At 39.9% G+C, this 16,999-nt stretch overlaps 2 protein-coding genes across 5 annotated transcripts; one reads left to right on the forward strand and one right to left on the reverse strand.

Moving 5' to 3' along the window:
* The first annotated feature begins 456 nt into the window (after window positions 1-456).
* Window positions 457-6,609, forward strand: ntmt1 (N-terminal Xaa-Pro-Lys N-methyltransferase 1). Of its 3 annotated transcripts, none has more exons than XM_067483668.1 (4): window positions 457-587; window positions 3,469-3,628; window positions 5,033-5,285; window positions 5,466-6,609. In XM_067483668.1, exons 2-4 carry the CDS (start codon window positions 3,470-3,472, stop codon window positions 5,720-5,722), a joined length of 669 nt encoding a protein of 222 aa, XP_067339769.1. In that variant the 5' UTR covers window positions 457-587; window position 3,469; the 3' UTR covers window positions 5,723-6,609. The 3 variants fall into 3 exon arrangements, with proteins under 3 accessions (XP_067339769.1, XP_067339770.1, XP_067339768.1); XM_067483669.1 differs by having other exon boundaries at window positions 562-687; XM_067483667.1 differs by lacking the exon at window positions 457-587 and adding an exon at window positions 2,479-2,504.
* Window positions 6,610-6,869: 260 nt separating this feature from the next.
* On the reverse strand, window positions 6,870-15,907 carry ndor1 (NADPH dependent diflavin oxidoreductase 1). Of its 2 annotated transcripts, none has more exons than XM_067483666.1 (15): window positions 15,812-15,907; window positions 15,023-15,162; window positions 14,851-14,928; window positions 14,634-14,731; window positions 14,454-14,552; window positions 14,052-14,153; window positions 13,614-13,817; window positions 13,336-13,463; window positions 12,106-12,317; window positions 11,231-11,338; window positions 11,015-11,129; window positions 10,188-10,334; window positions 9,981-10,099; window positions 9,098-9,192; window positions 6,870-8,012 (listed from the first exon to the last, which is right to left on the reverse strand). In XM_067483666.1, exons 2-15 carry the CDS (start codon window positions 15,155-15,157, stop codon window positions 7,868-7,870), a joined length of 1,785 nt encoding a protein of 594 aa, XP_067339767.1. In that variant the 5' UTR covers window positions 15,158-15,162; window positions 15,812-15,907; the 3' UTR covers window positions 6,870-7,867. The 2 variants fall into 2 exon arrangements, with proteins under 2 accessions (XP_067339767.1, XP_067339766.1); XM_067483665.1 differs by having other exon boundaries at window positions 15,740-15,862.
* Window positions 15,908-16,999: the final 1,092 nt, after the last annotated feature.

The following is a 16,999-nucleotide window of genomic DNA, read 5'->3' on the forward strand; positions in this document are numbered from 1 at the left end:
AATAAAGCTCAGAATCATTAATTTGTTCTTTTTAAATGTATCTACAGCAAACACAGATAGAATATGCCACAGAGAGGTGAGCACAATGACCAGGACCTGTGTTAGGTGTAACAAATTAGTAAGTAAATTAGGGATAGGCAAGAAAATTGGAAGCAAAACGCAATAGATAATCCTGTTCATCCTAAAAACTCTACTACAATGGATCAATAAATAAACCAGTAGTGGCATTTGTGTTCCAGCAGGCCCTGACATTCATACTAATACCTGCTAAAATCTCAGATTTCGTATTTTACTCACTTATTAATATTTAATTTAAATTTACCTTTATAGATAAAGAATTAACGATGTAAGACCTTAACATTTTTGGCTTCGTCCTAATAAAATTAAATGATGCACATGATAGAAATGCAGCCGTGGCGTGTGGGAGGACATGAGGACAGTCAGCCTGTGGGGGCGCTAGTGTCACCGCTTCTTCCAGGAACCAAATAAGGAAATGACATCTTCGCGTGCAGAGGACGATCTTAAATAGAAAAGTGAAGCACAGACGCTGGTACTGGGTGGATACGCGGTAGAAGATCGTGTGGGAGGTTGGTGTTGCTGTGAAGAATGACTTATGAAGTTTGGAGATAGCAGAGTTAGCATTTTACCCTGAAAACAGAGCTGTGGGTGGCTAACGTTAACTGGCTGGTAAACCTATACTAACCGAACAATAATGCAGCACGTGCAGGGTCTTATTACTATCTATGTTGAATTGCAATGGATAGTTAATGTTATAGAAATACGTTTACAAACTCTGTTACTATTAATTTAAAACTCAAAAGCATGTTGTACAGTTTTACGTTGAAATGTTAGGCTAATAGCCGCGTGTTAGCTATGACTGAACTGTGTTTCAAAATGACATATACAGTTCACTTTTGAATCACTTGATGTATTATTCCGAAAGGCAATTGAAACTGGTATGGCCTTGTCCCTGATGCAGTTTGAAGGGCCTACAATATTATTCATAATATTTGTACTTGTGACTATTTTTAGTCGATATTACTGTTAACTCCGCAAATAAATCTAAAAACTAAAGTTGGCCCTTAATGCAAAGCCCAATGTGTTTGTCACGTTTAAGAGCGTGTGTTAACTCAACACTACACTGACATGACGTGACCATTTGAACAGCTGATCCCGTCTTCATGATTTAATTTTAAGTTCAAAGTCTCACAGAATAACTTCATAGGAGACACGTTTACTCAAACAAAGGCCCGAAGATAGAAGAGAAACGTACGGTTTCCACATTTTATTACAAAACAGCCTGAGGGAATTCGCAAGTACAGCCCCTCAGTGCTCGTGCATGGTGCGACCGGGGGTGGATTGAAACGTTTACTCAAACAAAACAAGTCTCAAAACAACAATTACATAAACGTATTTTGGTAATGTAACGAACAACAAACTGCCATGGACGCGGACCGCTAGCGTGTTGTTTTCCTGGTTTCAACAGCTGCCGTAACTACAAGCGACCACCGACACATTCGGAAATCGGTCACCAGAAAACGTGGTCACGGGTACATTTGAAACACCTATTACACGTACGCTACTTCAACGTTAAGTGTTCGTGTAACTGCTCTAACGTTAACTATCAGTAACGTTGTATTTAGAAAATACATTTCATAGGTTCTTTAGGGTCATTTTAATTCAATGACCCATTTGTTGTTCAAATGTGCTAGAATGATTTTTAGAAAAGTGCTGAAATGGAATGATGGCTAACAGCATCTGTGTAGTAACGTTACCACTAGCGTGACTATATTTAGACAAAATATCTACAGTGCTAAATGGATATTGATTAATGCCCCTTAATTAGGTGAAATGGGGCCTGCAGAACAGGTACTGCAGCCTAAATGATGACAAAATGTAAGCTAGAGACGCTATGGCAACACTGAATACTGATAAAGCCCCAGTGAAAACATCTACTACGTTGAACTCTTCCGATGTCAATATTTGAATAACCTCTATTTAAATTTGTTTTTATTAATGTTAATAGCAAAAAAATCTTGACATTTCAGAGTCAAAACTAAATGAGGTGCCAGAAAACAGAGATGCAAAGTGATGTAAAAAAATTAACGGACCCCTTATTTCAAATTTTATTATATCCTAATAAACTATTTCTAGCTAAATTGAACATAAAACAACATTGACCTTAAAAAAAACACATAAAATAGTTAGAAAATAGTTATTTTTCCTGAAGTAACAAGTATATCACTTATGTGGAAAAGTAATCCCCCTCTGAACTTAATGGCTAGCTCAGGCCCAGACTTTGACGATGTCAAAACTTTAATTAGATTTTTATTTTATTTTTTTGAGCCACTATGAAGTCGGAACACCAAGCCAACGATATTTAAAAATAATAAAATAAAAAAAAAGACAACAGTCAACTGCTTTAGTGCCTTTGTCAGGGCCAAAAAGTGGCACTCAGTCACACTGCTAAGATGACAGCCAGCGCTCAACTAAATGGTAAAATGGTAAATGTCCTGCACTTTTATAGCCCTTTTCTACCTATTGGTACTCAAAGCACTTTACACTGCTTCTCATTCACACTCACACACATGATATGCAGCTGGCTAACGCTCACTGGGAACAACTTAGTTGGGGGTCAGTGTTTTGCTCCAAGACACTTCAACATGTGACCGAAAGAGCCGGGGATCAAACCAGCAACTGGGGGGATTGGTAGACCGTTTTACCTCCTCTGCCACAGGTGCCCCACTAGCATGTATATTCTGCATCTTTATGAGAGGAAGGAAAGGCAGAAGACCCATAACTGTGCATTTACACACCATCAATCAAGTAGCATTTGCTCACATTTTCACACACATCTTGCTGAGACTGTCTATAGCTACTTCTAATGGGAAATATGTCTGATAAGAAGTTAAAAATGACACTACAGGCTATATTAAGCCTTTATCTCTTATGGTGCACTGATTATCTCATGGGGCCCATGGGCTTGAGTTTTTGAAGCTACTGTTCATATCTCTTGTTTGAATCAGCTCAGTTAACAGCTCACTTACATTAAATATCAACAAAATAAAATACAACAGCAAAAACAGATACAAGAATGACTTTCATTTTGTGTTACAGTGTAGTTGCATTCTGAGGGAATAGCTTTAAGGTCACTGTGGAGAGAAGTAAAATTTACTCCTATGGACACGGTGGTGTTCTTTCAACACTATAATTAATACTGCTTATTACATCTATGTAATAGTAATGATTTTATGTTTTTGAGAAATGCCTCTAATGCTCAGACTTAATGGGTTGTAAGATGAAATAAGCTCAGTGTTTTCCAACACAAAGATAAGTGTTTTGGAAAATAGGACCCTTGTTCATTTAATTATTAACATCATGTGCCTGTGTTATTTTCATCATCTAAGTCATGAATATTAGTTTGTTTACTTTTTGTGGGTGAACCATGTTATCTGTGGGCTGTGACAGGATGGGTGACATGGTACAAGACCAAGCAAGCTTCTACACCAATGCTGAGGACTACTGGAAGGAGGTTCCCCCCACAGTAGATGGCATGCTGGGAGGATATGGCAACATCTCCAGCATCGATATAAATGGATCCAAGGATTTCCTACGCAAGTTCCTTGGTGTAAGAAGTTATTTTAAGATGTTGTCCTCCTCATGCCGCTGTAACACGTGTAATCACCTTAAATGATAGAACAGTAAAGTGTCTGTTCACGCTCTGAGCTGCAGCGTGTTTCATCTGAAAGTAGATAACAAATAAAACATAAAGAGCCTGATGTCCACTTAAAGTATATTAACATTAATGTGAAAAAGCAAGCTCTGAGACGTAGATGTGTAGATCCTTTAACACTTATTGCCTAATGTTAGAGTTAAAATTTTGGTAAAGTAAAAATAAATATCCTATTCTAGAAAAATATTTTGGACAAAATCTTTTGCAGTAAACGGTTGCTTAAGGTCTTATCTAGTCTTCTTGTGTGTACCTGCTTGTTTAGAGTATGCTACGTACATCTGGTCTGTCTGAAATCACTGCTTTTTTTTCAACCTTTTTTTTTTTTTTAATTATTATTTTTAATCAGGTTGCATGACTAATATAAGGGTGGCAGTGGCTTAGTTGGTAAAGTAGCTGCCTATCAACTGTAGGATTGGCAGTACGCACCCCAACTCCCTCTGGCCACATATTGAAGTGTCTCTGGGCAAGACACAACCCCCAAATTAGCCAACCCGACCTAATGAGGTTACACAAGCCAGAGAGCATCTAAAGGGTGGACCTGAATCTGGTAAATCTTTTGGAGGGTTGCATTACATAGGCCATCCATCTTAAAAACTTGCCAAATCATTGTGCAGAACACACAATCCGCTGTGGCAGCCCTGAGCTTGTGGGATAAGCTAAGGGAAGAAATAAATTTCTTCTCTTGCAGAGCTACTCCTTATATTGACCGACAACTTTTTATGCCAGTCTAAATGGCAGTGTTTAACTCTTAACCACCACTTAACTACATATAGGAATTACTGGCGTTGTCTCTAGGGGTCAGCCTTGCACATTCAGAACCACACCTGTTCCTGCTGTGCCTTCACTTGTCTCAATCCATTTGCTGTTTTATTTGACACTGGCTCGTCAGTGTTGGGGTTAGATTCTGTGTATTAATCTAGAAAAAGAATGTTTTTGAACTGCCTCCACACTGTGTAGTTTGTTTTAGAGGTTGATACACACAGTAAGTGTGGTTTGCCTTATAACATAAATCTAGCAATAACTTCCATATTTCATGATTTATTGAATTCATAAACAATTAACTGCAAACTAACATGGCCATAGACCACTAGTGTGAAACTACACAACACATTTACAAAGTCAGCGTCTTGGACCGACTGAATAATAATTATGGTGGTCTTTAGAATTTTAATCATATCTGTGCATCTAGTGATGTTAGATTTTTTTTTTTATGTTGATGCTACACACAATCACGTTTTTACAGTGTAGAATGACTGAACCTTTACCTATGTGTGATGTTGTGTGTGTCCGCTGTTGAAGGATGAGGAGGGGAAAACTGGCACAGGCTGTGCTCTGGACTGTGGGGCAGGCATCGGGAGGATCACCAAGCGTTTATTGCTGCCTCTCTTCAGTACCGTGGACCTGGTTGATGTAACGCAGGAGTTCCTAGACAAAGCAAAAACTTACCTAGGAGAGGAGAGCAAAAGAGTGGAGAACTACTTTTGTACTGGCCTGCAGGACTTTGTACCAGAGAGTGGACGCTATGATGTCATTTGGATCCAGTGGGTTATTGGTGAGTCTTTCTGCACTTATTGTACATAGTGTTTTTCTACCTTACCAGACAAAGCACTTTAAATCTTGGCCTTTATTAACCTATTCACTCACACCAATGGTGGCAGAGATGCAATGAAAGTACCCAAATGATGTTTTGATATTTTTATACTGAGCAACCGTTGTCACCTTTGTCCTTCAGGCCACCTGACAGACGACCACCTGGTGAAGTTCCTGCAACGCTGCCAGAAAGCCTTGCGGCCCAATGGCATCATAGTCATCAAGGACAACGTATCCTATGAAGGTGTAGTTCCCGATGAAGTGGACAGCAGTGTCTGCCGCGATCTGGAGATAGTTCGTAGTCTGGTGAGAAGAGCAGGGATCCGCATCATCCATGAGGAGCAACAAATGAATTTCCCAAAGGAGATCTACCAAGTCCACACATTGGCTCTTCGATAAAGCATGAGACAGGAAGTAGGAAAGCCATGTAGACAAAGAATGAGGAAATGGTCTCTGGGTGCTTTGCAGTGTGATGTTTGTGGACAGTGTGTAAACAGCAATCTCCAAGCAACAGTCTTCTCTGCTGTGCTTATTGCTGAGGCACCAGACTCTAGCGTCTGGTTGGACATTGTTCAGATAAACTTGAGACATCTGAAGATGTCTCTGTGATCTTTGGGAAACTAAATTTGGCAATTTTCCATACAAGTTAATTACTGAGGAATGGCCTTTAGTGCCGTTTGGTGAACTTTTACCTCAGGGAAGCAAAAGAGAATAGGAGGCGAAAATGTTGAGACAACATAGTGTTTTTACCTTCTCTCTCCTTCTTACTTTCAGAATGAGAACAGATTCATCATCACATACAGGTTCTCCACATCTACAAAACAAATTTCACTTTAGCATAATATCAAATTTATATAATACTGTATTTGTTTTTTCTGGCAAACCTAAGAAAAGGATTCTTTTTATGTTTACAATGGTTCATCAAAGGGACATATTGTAGAGAGGTGTGTATCATTTTATACATATGTGCTCACATTTAGCCTAATTGTCATATTCAGAGTGGATCCAGTAGTTGAAGAAAAAAAAAGCTATATATACATGTCACAGCCAGATGTGAGTTTTCTGACATAAGCAAACAGTTACAAGTGAAAGCAGTAATTGTATATTGTTTATTAGTTACTGTCTTTGGAATTTCTATTTAGAGAGGTCACTCGGTTTTGGAGGTCAGAAATCAAAAGCCAACAGAAAAATGAAATGATGAAATCCGGTTGACGTTTAATTTTATATTTAGGTGCAAATGACATTTAAAATTGTTACAATTTTAAATAAAACCTGGGAAAAAACAATTTTGAAAATTTTCATGTTCATTTGAAAAAAAATTAAAGTCAATGATAATCATTGGAATTTTGGAAACTAAATTGCTTAATTTGGAGGACTTAAACAGCAAAAAGGTCATAATTGTATCAATGGAAATAGGCAGACAATGGAATGACAAAAGCCAAGAAGGTGAATAATCACAGCAGTATATTATTAATAATATACAATAATCACTGATGTACTTGATGTAGTTTATGACATTTTGTACAATCAGTCACAAATACGTTACTCATTTGTTGCAGCATTGGTTTATTATGTCATAGTTTACATTTTATTGTTTGACTAAGCAATCAAGCATTTGCAATTCAAGTATACTGAGAATAATAAAGTCTGTTGTAAGTGAATTAAATATGGGGCGGCTATAGCTCAGTTGGTAAAGGCAGTGGCTTACGGACCACAGGGTGAGTGGTTCGATCCCCGGCGGTGGCTATATGTCGAAGTGTCCCTGGGCAAGACACTGAACCCCTAACAGCTCATTCCCCCTCCCCAGCGATGCAGTACCGGTCCAAGCCCGGTTGCGTCAGGAAGGGCATCCGGCGTAAAAACTGTGCCAAATCAACATGCGGACAATGATCCGCTGTGGCGACCCTGAACTCACGGGATAAGCCGAAAGGAGAGTAGTAGTAGTAGTAAGTGAATTAAATATGGTATTTTAAATATGCCAGGTTCATTGAGAATGAAAATGCCCTTGAAAGACTGGAAGAAATGGGTCCTAAGTATGTGTCTGAAGAAGCTTTTATCTGATGAAGTTAAGAGAAAAATGTTACTGTAACAGGAAATTGCACAGGGGTCACTTATAATGGATTTTAAGGTCACAATTTTACCATGTTTTGTGCTTTAAACAAATGTTGAATAAGACATTAAAATATTGTTTTAGGCAGAGTGCAAAGTACTGCCTCAACCTACTTTTAAACCTGCCCAAAATGCATTTGGACCATTTTATTATCTATAAGTTATTGCCACACATAAATGAAGCAAATATTCTACATAGTACAATTCAGCACCTCAATGTTTCTGTGAGATGTGGTTGAAAGCTGAAATAAGCTAGTAAGTGTATCTTTTATCCTACATCAGTTTGCCTCAATATTGTTCCCAAAGATCAAGAATGAGCTTCCAGTTTCAAAATTGCACAGGATTGAAGGCACATTGATGAGGTCTGCATGGCAGGAATTGTATCAGGCAGCCAACATGGTAGCAGCTGAATGTGACCTTTGTAGAGTAGTGGGTTCAAGACCAGGTTTCACTCTGAAGTTGACCTGTCTTCTCCATGGCTGCAAACATCTGCTCCGCTTCCTCTGCAGTCAGGCCTCCCACCTGCTGGAACACCTCTTTCAAAGCATCACCCACACTGGCTGGCATCTGTTTAGCATTCCTGCACAGAAACACAACATCTTCAACACTGCGGTTTATTCACAGCGGCTCAGTTCACCCACGGGTGGGATTCAAAACATAAGCCTACAAACAGAATATAACAGGAAGCAATACGGGCAAAGGGAATGGACGATAATTGACTTGGTAAAGTTGCAGTTTAGTTTCTCCAAATATTTCCTTGTCAGGCTATGGCCAAGCCATTTTCTTAATTCCTCTAAGGATCATTATCAGTGTCAGTTGATGTGGGGAAAAGCTTGAAGAGCAGCACCAGTTGAGCTAACAATCAATTTATTTATTTATTGTCCTCTTGGTTTATCCTGTGAGTTCAGGTGTCGCCACAGAGGATGATTTGGCCCAGTTTTTATGCCGGATGCCCTTCCTGATGCAACCCTGCTCAGTGTCTACCGGGCTTGGACCGGCACTGCACAGCTGGGGATGGGAATGGGCGGTTAGGGGTTCAGTATGTTGCCCAGACACACTTCGACACATAGCCGGGACAAGGGATTGAACCACTGACCCTGTGGTCCGAGGATCACTGCCTCACCAACCGAGCTACAGACGCCCCTAATAGTAAAAGAATGACTGACTATCAGTTAATTTAATAACAATGAACCAAACCAAATCTTTGTATTGTTAGTAGAAAGGCTACAAGACCAAACAAATGTATGAGCTGGAAAAGTTCAAACCAGACCTGCAGACGAGAATAAGTAGAGCATGGATAGGCCACATATTTCAGTTCGAACCCGAGTCTGAGACTGTACTGTATCTGTGTAGTAAACACTGTATGCTTGAGCTTTAAGACTAACAGTTCTTGGCTCGTCCCTTCAGGGGTCGCCGCAGCGCAACATGTTCCGCACATTGATTTGGCATTTGGATTTTTTTATGCCAGACGCGCTTCCTTTTGCAACCCTCCAATTTTATCCGGGCTTGAGACCGGCAGCAGGGTGGCCCTTGGTGGCTGGGTGGGATTCAAACCTGCAGCCTTCTGCATCCCAACCCAATGCTCTACCACTGATCCACCAGGCCCCAGATGTAAGCCATACTGTGATCACTCAAAAAAAACACATTTTTCTACTTTGGACTCACCCAGCAATGTAACAGCAGGCACCTTTATTGGCAATCAGGTCCCAGAGAAGTTGAGCACTGTCCCTCACACGGTGCTGCACGTACACCTTTTCCTCCTGAACCAACACAAATTGTTTCATTATTATCAATTCAATTCAATTCAACTTTATTTATATAGCGCCAATTCACAACAAAGTCATCTCAGGGCACTTTACAGAATAAAGTCAAGATTATAAAGATGTATAAAGAGAACCCAACAATTCCCCCTGGAACAAGCCATAGGCAACAGTGGAGAGGAAAAACTCCCTTTAACGGAAGAAACCTCCAGCAGAACCAGGCTCAGGAGGGACGGCCATCTGCCTCGACCGGTTGGGGTGAGTGGAAAGTGAAGAGAGAAAAGAACAGAGCAACGAAAAGCAACAACAAAACATCGGGCAGATTGGTAGGTTTTATACTGGCCAAACCCTATAGAGCTGCATTTGACCTGCTAAAGAGGAGACTGAAGGGACAGAACTACTGAAAGAGGCTGCGGCGAAAGTCTGGAAAAGCATCACAAAAGACGGATGCAAAAGTTTGGTGATGTCAATGGGTTGCAGGCTTGATGTTGTTATTGCAAACAAAGGATTTGAAACAAAATTATAAGTCTTAGTCTTAAAATAGATTAAAGTAAATATCTGTTCCGATACCTTTGCTGACATGAAAAATGGATGGATTTAAACAAAACGTGCCATCTAAAGTTGTGTATCAGATCCAGATGCAAATACTTGGAAATAAAAGCTGAAATGTTGATGTCTTGTCTGATGGTCAACTTTCTATGTCGAACCCAAAGGTTTTCAGTCTGCAGAAAATGAAGGAATTGGCCTCAATGTTCCAGTATGTGTGGAGGGAAATGTATATGTCTGACCTGATCTCGTGAGAAGGCAGTGAACAGAGTCAGATGTCCGGCCTTTATCAAGTCCTCCCACTCCGACCTGAAGTAGAAGTCTTTGGACTCTGAGCGACAGCCGAAGAACAGGACGTTGGCTACAGAGCAGGAAGGAGGTGTTAATGTGGAGCAAGGAAATGTATTCAGAAAGCAGAAGAGACAACGCGAGCGAGGTGATGAGCTCACCTGTTTTTCCCTCAGCAATCCTCTGCTGTAAAGCTGACCTAAACGGTGCCACTCCGGTTCCAGGTCCAACCATTATCACAGGGGTGTCCTCCTCTTTAGGGAACTTCAGACTTCCCTTCTTCACCCACAGAGGCACATACACGTCTCCTGCAGCAGTGTTTGAGACAGTTCTTTCCCAGATTGCTTCCAACAAATATTATACATTATAGTAAAAATACTTTAGTAAGACATTTCTCTGATTTCTCATCTCTGCGTTTGTGCAGTTTAGAGCAGAGTGTAGACTTGGTAATATCATCATAATGAACATTTCCTCTCCACTAATTCTGTATATTGTATAATATCCAACTCCTCTGCTGCGCAAACTAAAGAGGAATAATGCAGTCGATTCTTTGGTATATTCCTAGATTATTGTACATAGTCTGTGTAAATATATAAATACTGGTCTGAAAAACTGAGTTTATTGTTGTATTAAAAAAAACACACAATTTACCACATGAGCTGTTGCAGCACATGTAAATAAAAACCCTACTAATGATCTTTTACTGAGATATATTGGTGACCAGCTTTTGCTAGTTTTTCATTAGTCACCACCTAGAAAGTATCGTATGTCCTGTCTTATTTTGATTGGGTCAGTCTGTTCCAAAAGAGGTGCATAACTGAATGGGCTCTTATGCAGATATTTGGTGGAATATTAAGATTCACGTTAACACAGCTTTTGTGAAGCTGCAAGTTATTACTGCCAAAAGAAGCATAATGGAGTATATGTGGACAGTCAAGAGTTTCTCTTTCTACGCCTAAAGAGATTAAATGAATGTGCAGTGAAAGACCTTGTGTGGGGTCCAGGGAGGCTAACCAAGAGGAGCAGAGGCCTCGTCGGGGCTTATACAATTTGGTTTTGTACTGGACAACAGCCACCAAGATTTGAAGCCTTTGTGGGTGAACCTGTGTGGAGAGAACCTTCTGTAGAATACATACTACACAGCGGCAGACAAATCACTAGCCTGTGGGGTTTTTTTTTACAGTAGTTGTGAATCATAAGCTACCTGAAGAGAGGAGGCAATAGAGAAGAAGCGAGGCTGGATCTCAGGAAAAAGATCGAGGAGATAGTCCACTCTGACTTCTGCTGTGGTGTGGGGGAAATCCGCCAAGACCTGCAGTGACAAGGGCACATCACACACAAGCAGCAGACAAAAAAATTGATATATTTCAACTTTCAAACAAAACAGACTCTAATTTGTACGAAAGAAAGTGAAAGGATTGTGTTTAAAGGACAACTTTGTTCATTTTTTAAGTTAACTATATTCTCCATAACCAATATACAGACACTGAAGGCAACAACGAATCATCTCTACTCATGTTTGGTTGACTGTCAGCCTACAGCCTGAATTGGCTTGTTTGTCTGTGTTGTAGATCTCTATTGTTGTCACACATCAGCCAGACCCAGCGCTCCACTGGGTGACTTTTAGTAGATATGTGCTGTCCTAAGTGATGTAAAACACTTCAGCAGAGATTTTGCTGACCATGGCAGAAGAAAATGCCAATTCAGAGCATGTGGGCCAACCTTTGTTAAAAATGTCAACCATTTGTTTGGATAGTAGTGAAGGTCTATGGCACAGACAGACAAGCTTATCTAGGCTGACTACTAATTAACTAAATGCGGGTAGAGAAAAATTCAGTGTGTGAGTTAGTGTGTCTATGGTGATTGTGCACAATACTATTCATTTAAAGAATGACTGAAGTTTTGCTTCAAAGCCTTTTTCTACAGACATGTAGAATACCAGAAGATATATAACACTTACAACAGTAAAAATACACAAAGTACCTATGTGTGTATAATGATCACATAAAAACCAAGGTAGGTACATTAGTCTCAGCTCTAAACTGCTGCCCAGATCTGACTTAAACCCTCAACGGTCACCTCAAGTGCAGTGCGTCTAGGCCTGTTGCAGTAGGTGTGTAGCTCGTTCTGGCCTGCCACTGAGCTGAATTCGACCAGTTTCTCCCGCTCCAGCTCATTGGTGGCAAAGGTAGACAGCAGCTCAAAGAAGGAACGGCGTGGTACAGCTGCAATGTCCAGGTAGCTCTCCACCAGATAGTGCACTGTGCAGGGCTGAGGAAGTCTGGCCGGAACTGAGTACACAGAGGTTCAAGGTTTATTGAAGTCATTCTTTAAACTGCAGCTTCATGCAGACAGTAACACCACTACAATAAACTTAACCTCCTTTATAATGACTCTTAAGCTGCACAGATAATTTTATTATCACTTGGTAAAAAGAGGGGTTGATCAGACTGGCAGAGCTACAATAAATCCTTTTAGCAATTTTATTTTAACTGCAACTTCACTGTGTTGATTCTTAAGACTTGGTAAACCAAATCCCAGTGAAAGCTCAAGTGAATAAAAGATATAGACCAATCATGCATAACATCATGACCACCTCTGAAACTTAATACAGTCCAATACAGCAGCTCATGTATGTATTTTGCAAAATGCACTAATCTAAATGTTTTCTCCATCATGTCATCTTTATTTACTAGTAAAAACTTTGAGGCTTCACATGAATACAAGTAAGATTTTCACTTGCTAAAGGCAAAAGTGAATTTAGAAACACCTTGAGGGAGGACAACCATCATCCTTTGATGTCTATAGGTAGTTGACTCCAAAGTATTCAAACTTTCAATTTATTTAGGCCCATTATTATGCGAGTTTATCCACATCATTTTGAGAACCTCAAATCAGTAACTGATTGTTTTTGATTTCTCTAATGAGAGAAATGGTGCCTTATAACAGAGCCAAATGAGGCCAGTAGTGTCACTGTCCAAACACTTTTTGACATTACTGTATAGTCTTAGATCTAAGGCCAAACATAGGAAAGAAATTTCTTTACTATGAACTAAGGGGCCTGGTGGCTTAATGGGTAAGGCATCAGTTTGGGATGCAGAACGCGTGGTGTGGCCAGGTGTGGCCCCACCTACCTGCCAAGGAAAGGGGAGGGTGGCGACAGGAAGGGCGGCGACAGGAAGGGCATCAGGCTTAAAAAATTCATGTCAAATAAACCTGCGGTACATGTTCCACTGTGGTGACCCCTGAAGGGACAAGCTAAAAGCCAATGATTCAAACCAAGGTCATAGATAACACACACACACCTACCTGCAGTGTTGCCTGTGGCCCTGAGAAGGAACTGGGACTCTGGGTCTAACTTTAGCAGTTGACAGAATTGTTTGATGTCTTCTGCTGCGTTACGTGGATGCATGCATACAACGTCACCAGCAGCAAACCTACACACACAAAGTTTGTGCAGCAAATTTATTCTCTAAATTTCTCTGAATGTTTTTTTCAATGTAATTCAATGTAAAAAGTACCTCTGTTAAAAAGTCTATGCAGTATTTTTTTCCTGACTATCTAACCCTGAAAAACATTTCACTTACTCAATGTTGGATCCAGTGACGTTGAACTCTATGTGTCTCACATCCTGAAAGTGTGAAAGGTCTGTGACTCTCCTGTTAAAAATCATCATGGCAGGAAAGGGATGCAATCGGGAGGGGACAGTTTGCTCTGTGGGAACCCTCAGTCTGTCGTCTGCCTTCTCTGTCACATCATCCAGGAAATGGAAAATGTATGTAGGAGGGAGTCTGCCACAAGAAACTAGCAAAATAACCAACAGGACTTAAAGAAATTACAACATCACTAATTTCAATACTATGTTTTTTGGTTCTAGTTTTGGGACGGCAATAAATGAATGGTGTTAAACTACCCAATATTAAAACATCCCTCTGATTCTAGCTGAAAGATACATCCAGATTACATTATCTGGTGGGGGTTTATCAGGCACAAAAACTTTAGAATGAGATCAAGTGGATACTCACTGCTCATCTTCCCTTAGTTGGATCACGTCAGATAAAGGCGGGTACAGAGCATACACTTTCTCCCAAAATGATGTTAGCCATGGGTCAATCACAGCGTCTGATCTGGTTTAACAGGTGAACAATAACACAACAATGATGTCATCAGTTTGATTACAGATCAATAACAGTAGTGCAACAGGAGAGTCATACAACGCTGGTGATCTGAATTTCAGGTGTTTTAAATCACTAATTAACTCCCAGATCTTTCACTTTTTGCTGCTAAGCTACCTCTAGTGAAACTCCTACAAGGGTGTTTCGCGTTAGGACTCAGGCGTCAGGAGTCTGTACTGGACCTTTTGGTTTTACCTAGTCTCCAGCACTGTGGCGCACACACACTTTCTGTACACTGAGTTTTTGTCTTACCCCAGGTCATGTTGTTCATCTGCCAGCCCAACATGCAGCAATAAACTAGCACCCAGATGTTGAAGCCGCTTATGAAGTTTCTTGGCAACAAAGTTGAACCTACAGACAAAAGCATTGGATCCTTTGAAGACCATGGGTCACTCTGAACATGTACTGTGAGAAAACATGAAAAGGACTGACTTTGGATAGGAGGAGTCGCCCAGGCCCAGCACGGCACAGTCCAGCCGACTCAGAGATCCAACAGGCAAAGACTTCCTGAAGAGAAACCTCCAGAAATTCTTTAAAGAAAGACAAGAACCTAAGACGGTCAGTGACTTCAGGCAGATAAATGATGCATCATCTTATCCCACATCTTGAGGTCATCTATTTTTATGTTGCACATTTTTTCTTGTATTACCTTCATATTGTCTGGAGGGTCTCCTTGACCAGTGGTGGCACACACAAAGACAACCAAAGTCTCTGAGATTAAGTTGGTCTGTTAGATGAGGGGAAACAATCATAAGGACACAGTGTTTTCATGCGATTCTGAGAACTTTCACCTACCACTGCACTTAAACAACGTCACTCACCACGTTGTAGTTATCCAGAGGCATCACCTGGACCTGTAGTCGTCTTCTCTGTGCCTGCCGTGCAACCCTCTGGGCTGTATCCTGGGCGGTGCCAGTCTGGCTCCCATACAGGATGAGCAGAGTGGGCAATGACATTATGACTGAAACAAACAGGTTTTATTTTAGAAGGGCATGAACATGGAATAGTGAAAAGATTACAAGACAGGAGAGAAGAACCATGAAGCCCCATAGTTACTGAAGAAAAGACTGTAAGTGCCAACATAGAACAAATAATATTTTAATGTATCTATAGGGTGTTTAAGTCCTCGGAGTAGTTCTGTTTACTTCAAACAGGTGAAAAAAGATGTCAGGTAAAAGGGATGTTTTACAGTAATCAGGGTCAACATTTGAAAAACAATCGATTGGCTGAACTGCACTGAGCTGCGTGATATCTTTTCGTCAACATCATTACTTTAACATGAATAAGTTTTTCTTTACTTTGCATAAGGCTATTTAAATGTGTGATATAACCCACATGTACAATAAATAAAATGCAGATAACTTCCTGTCTTTATTTACGACTAGCGTTAGTTACTTCCATGATGGTATATATGACACTGCTAGCTACTGGCAGGATAGATAGTTAGCTGTGTGGATAAGTTGTCAGTTAGTGTTAGTTTAAGTAACGCTATGTGTTTGTTTCCTCTATAAATTACATCTCTAGTAAAATATACTTACCAATGTTCTGTTTCTAAACTCGCCTTCACTACCAATAAAAGAACCAAACATAGCGTATAAAATAGGGACTACCTGTCGCGATCGTTCGGCCGTACGCCACGCTTTACGGCAAGTCCGTTCCACGCTGTGATTGGCTGATGCAGTGACGCTGCATTCAAAGACGCACCAAGAAGTCAAGGAAAATTTACTTTAAAAAGTCGTTCGTGTCAATTAAAGTCTATGAAAAGGAAATTAAGTCGATCGGCCGACATGCAGCTCAGTTATCACAGGCTGGATTCTAGGCTACTGCTGGTCTCCGTGTGTTTTCAGTCAAGTGTTTTCTGGACTTTTATTTAGCCCACGTGGAGTTCATTGGCCCATCGACCTACTTTATTTTTAATATTTATGTGCATACAATATGACCTGGCCCCTAATATTGAACAGTTCTGATTTATTTCTTTTTGGTGAAGTGCTTCAAAAAAAAGGTAAATGTTGCATGTGCTTTTCCATTAAGTTACAGAACCCTTTTCCACCTGAAGGTTAAGTGTAACAAACTAATAAAAGTTACTAATAAAAATGATCATTAAGTCAAAAAAGGAGCTATGCGTACGGAGATAGTGATTAGTTCAAGACAAACTTAAGTAGTGTACTCTTCTTAGGTACATGCTTGAGGAACTCATAAGTTACATTAATTAAGCCAAAATTAAATTTTTTTAGGAATCTATTGCTTTTAACTAGGTACAGAGTGATGAATGATTGAACACGTTTTTTTTTGTGTGTTTTGTTTTAATTGCCTTCCTCTAATCAAATTCTAAAATTTCCATCTCCAATGTTTTCAGGTGCAGGCAGAAACCCCACAGACTATTGCCTCCAAACATGGACAAATAAAACCAAAATCATTCGATGTTTAAACTTCGAGATATTTAAATTATGTAATTATTTCTGTAATACCTCTTTAATTTACCTTTTATCGACAACATAAATCTTTTACATTAACCAAAAAGTGAGTACAGGAAAATGACACATATACATATAGTGTATAACACATTGTATATAAACATTATATTTAGACGTAAATACAAGTGGAATCACTTACACATCATATTTGACTAATATCCACGTAGGTTTCCCTAAGCATGCTGAGATGTCAATTTTAAGAGCACTTGAAAGAGTAGAATATGCAGTAACTGGACAGATGTTAATTCATGCACAGCAATTAACAAACAGATAACAGTTTAAATAATATTGGGCCTAATATGTCAAAAACACATAGGAAAAAAC

This window comes from Channa argus, chromosome 18 (assembly GCF_033026475.1).
Source record: "Channa argus isolate prfri chromosome 18, Channa argus male v1.0, whole genome shotgun sequence".
NCBI lineage: Eukaryota > Metazoa > Chordata > Actinopteri > Anabantiformes > Channidae > Channa > Channa argus.

Excerpts from the sequence above, each read along its gene's own strand:
- ntmt1 (XM_067483667.1), top strand. Across the intron at positions 3,629-5,032 it reads TCCTACGCAAGTTCCTTGGT|GATGAGGAGGGGAAAACTGG; the intron begins GTAAGAAGTTAT and ends CCGCTGTTGAAG. Across the intron at positions 5,286-5,465 it reads TTGGATCCAGTGGGTTATTG|GCCACCTGACAGACGACCAC; the intron begins GTGAGTCTTTCT and ends TTTGTCCTTCAG.
- ndor1 (XM_067483666.1), bottom strand. The coding sequence starts at position 15,157 with ATGTCATTGCCCACTCTGCTCATCCTGTATGGGAGCCAGACTGGCACC. Across the intron at positions 10,100-10,187 it reads GATTGCTGAGGGAAAAACAG|CCAACGTCCTGTTCTTCGGC; the intron begins GTGAGCTCATCA and ends CCTGCTCTGTAG. Across the intron at positions 9,193-9,980 it reads CTGCCTTCTCACGAGATCAG|GAGGAAAAGGTGTACGTGCA; the intron begins GTCAGACATATA and ends GTGTTGGTTCAG.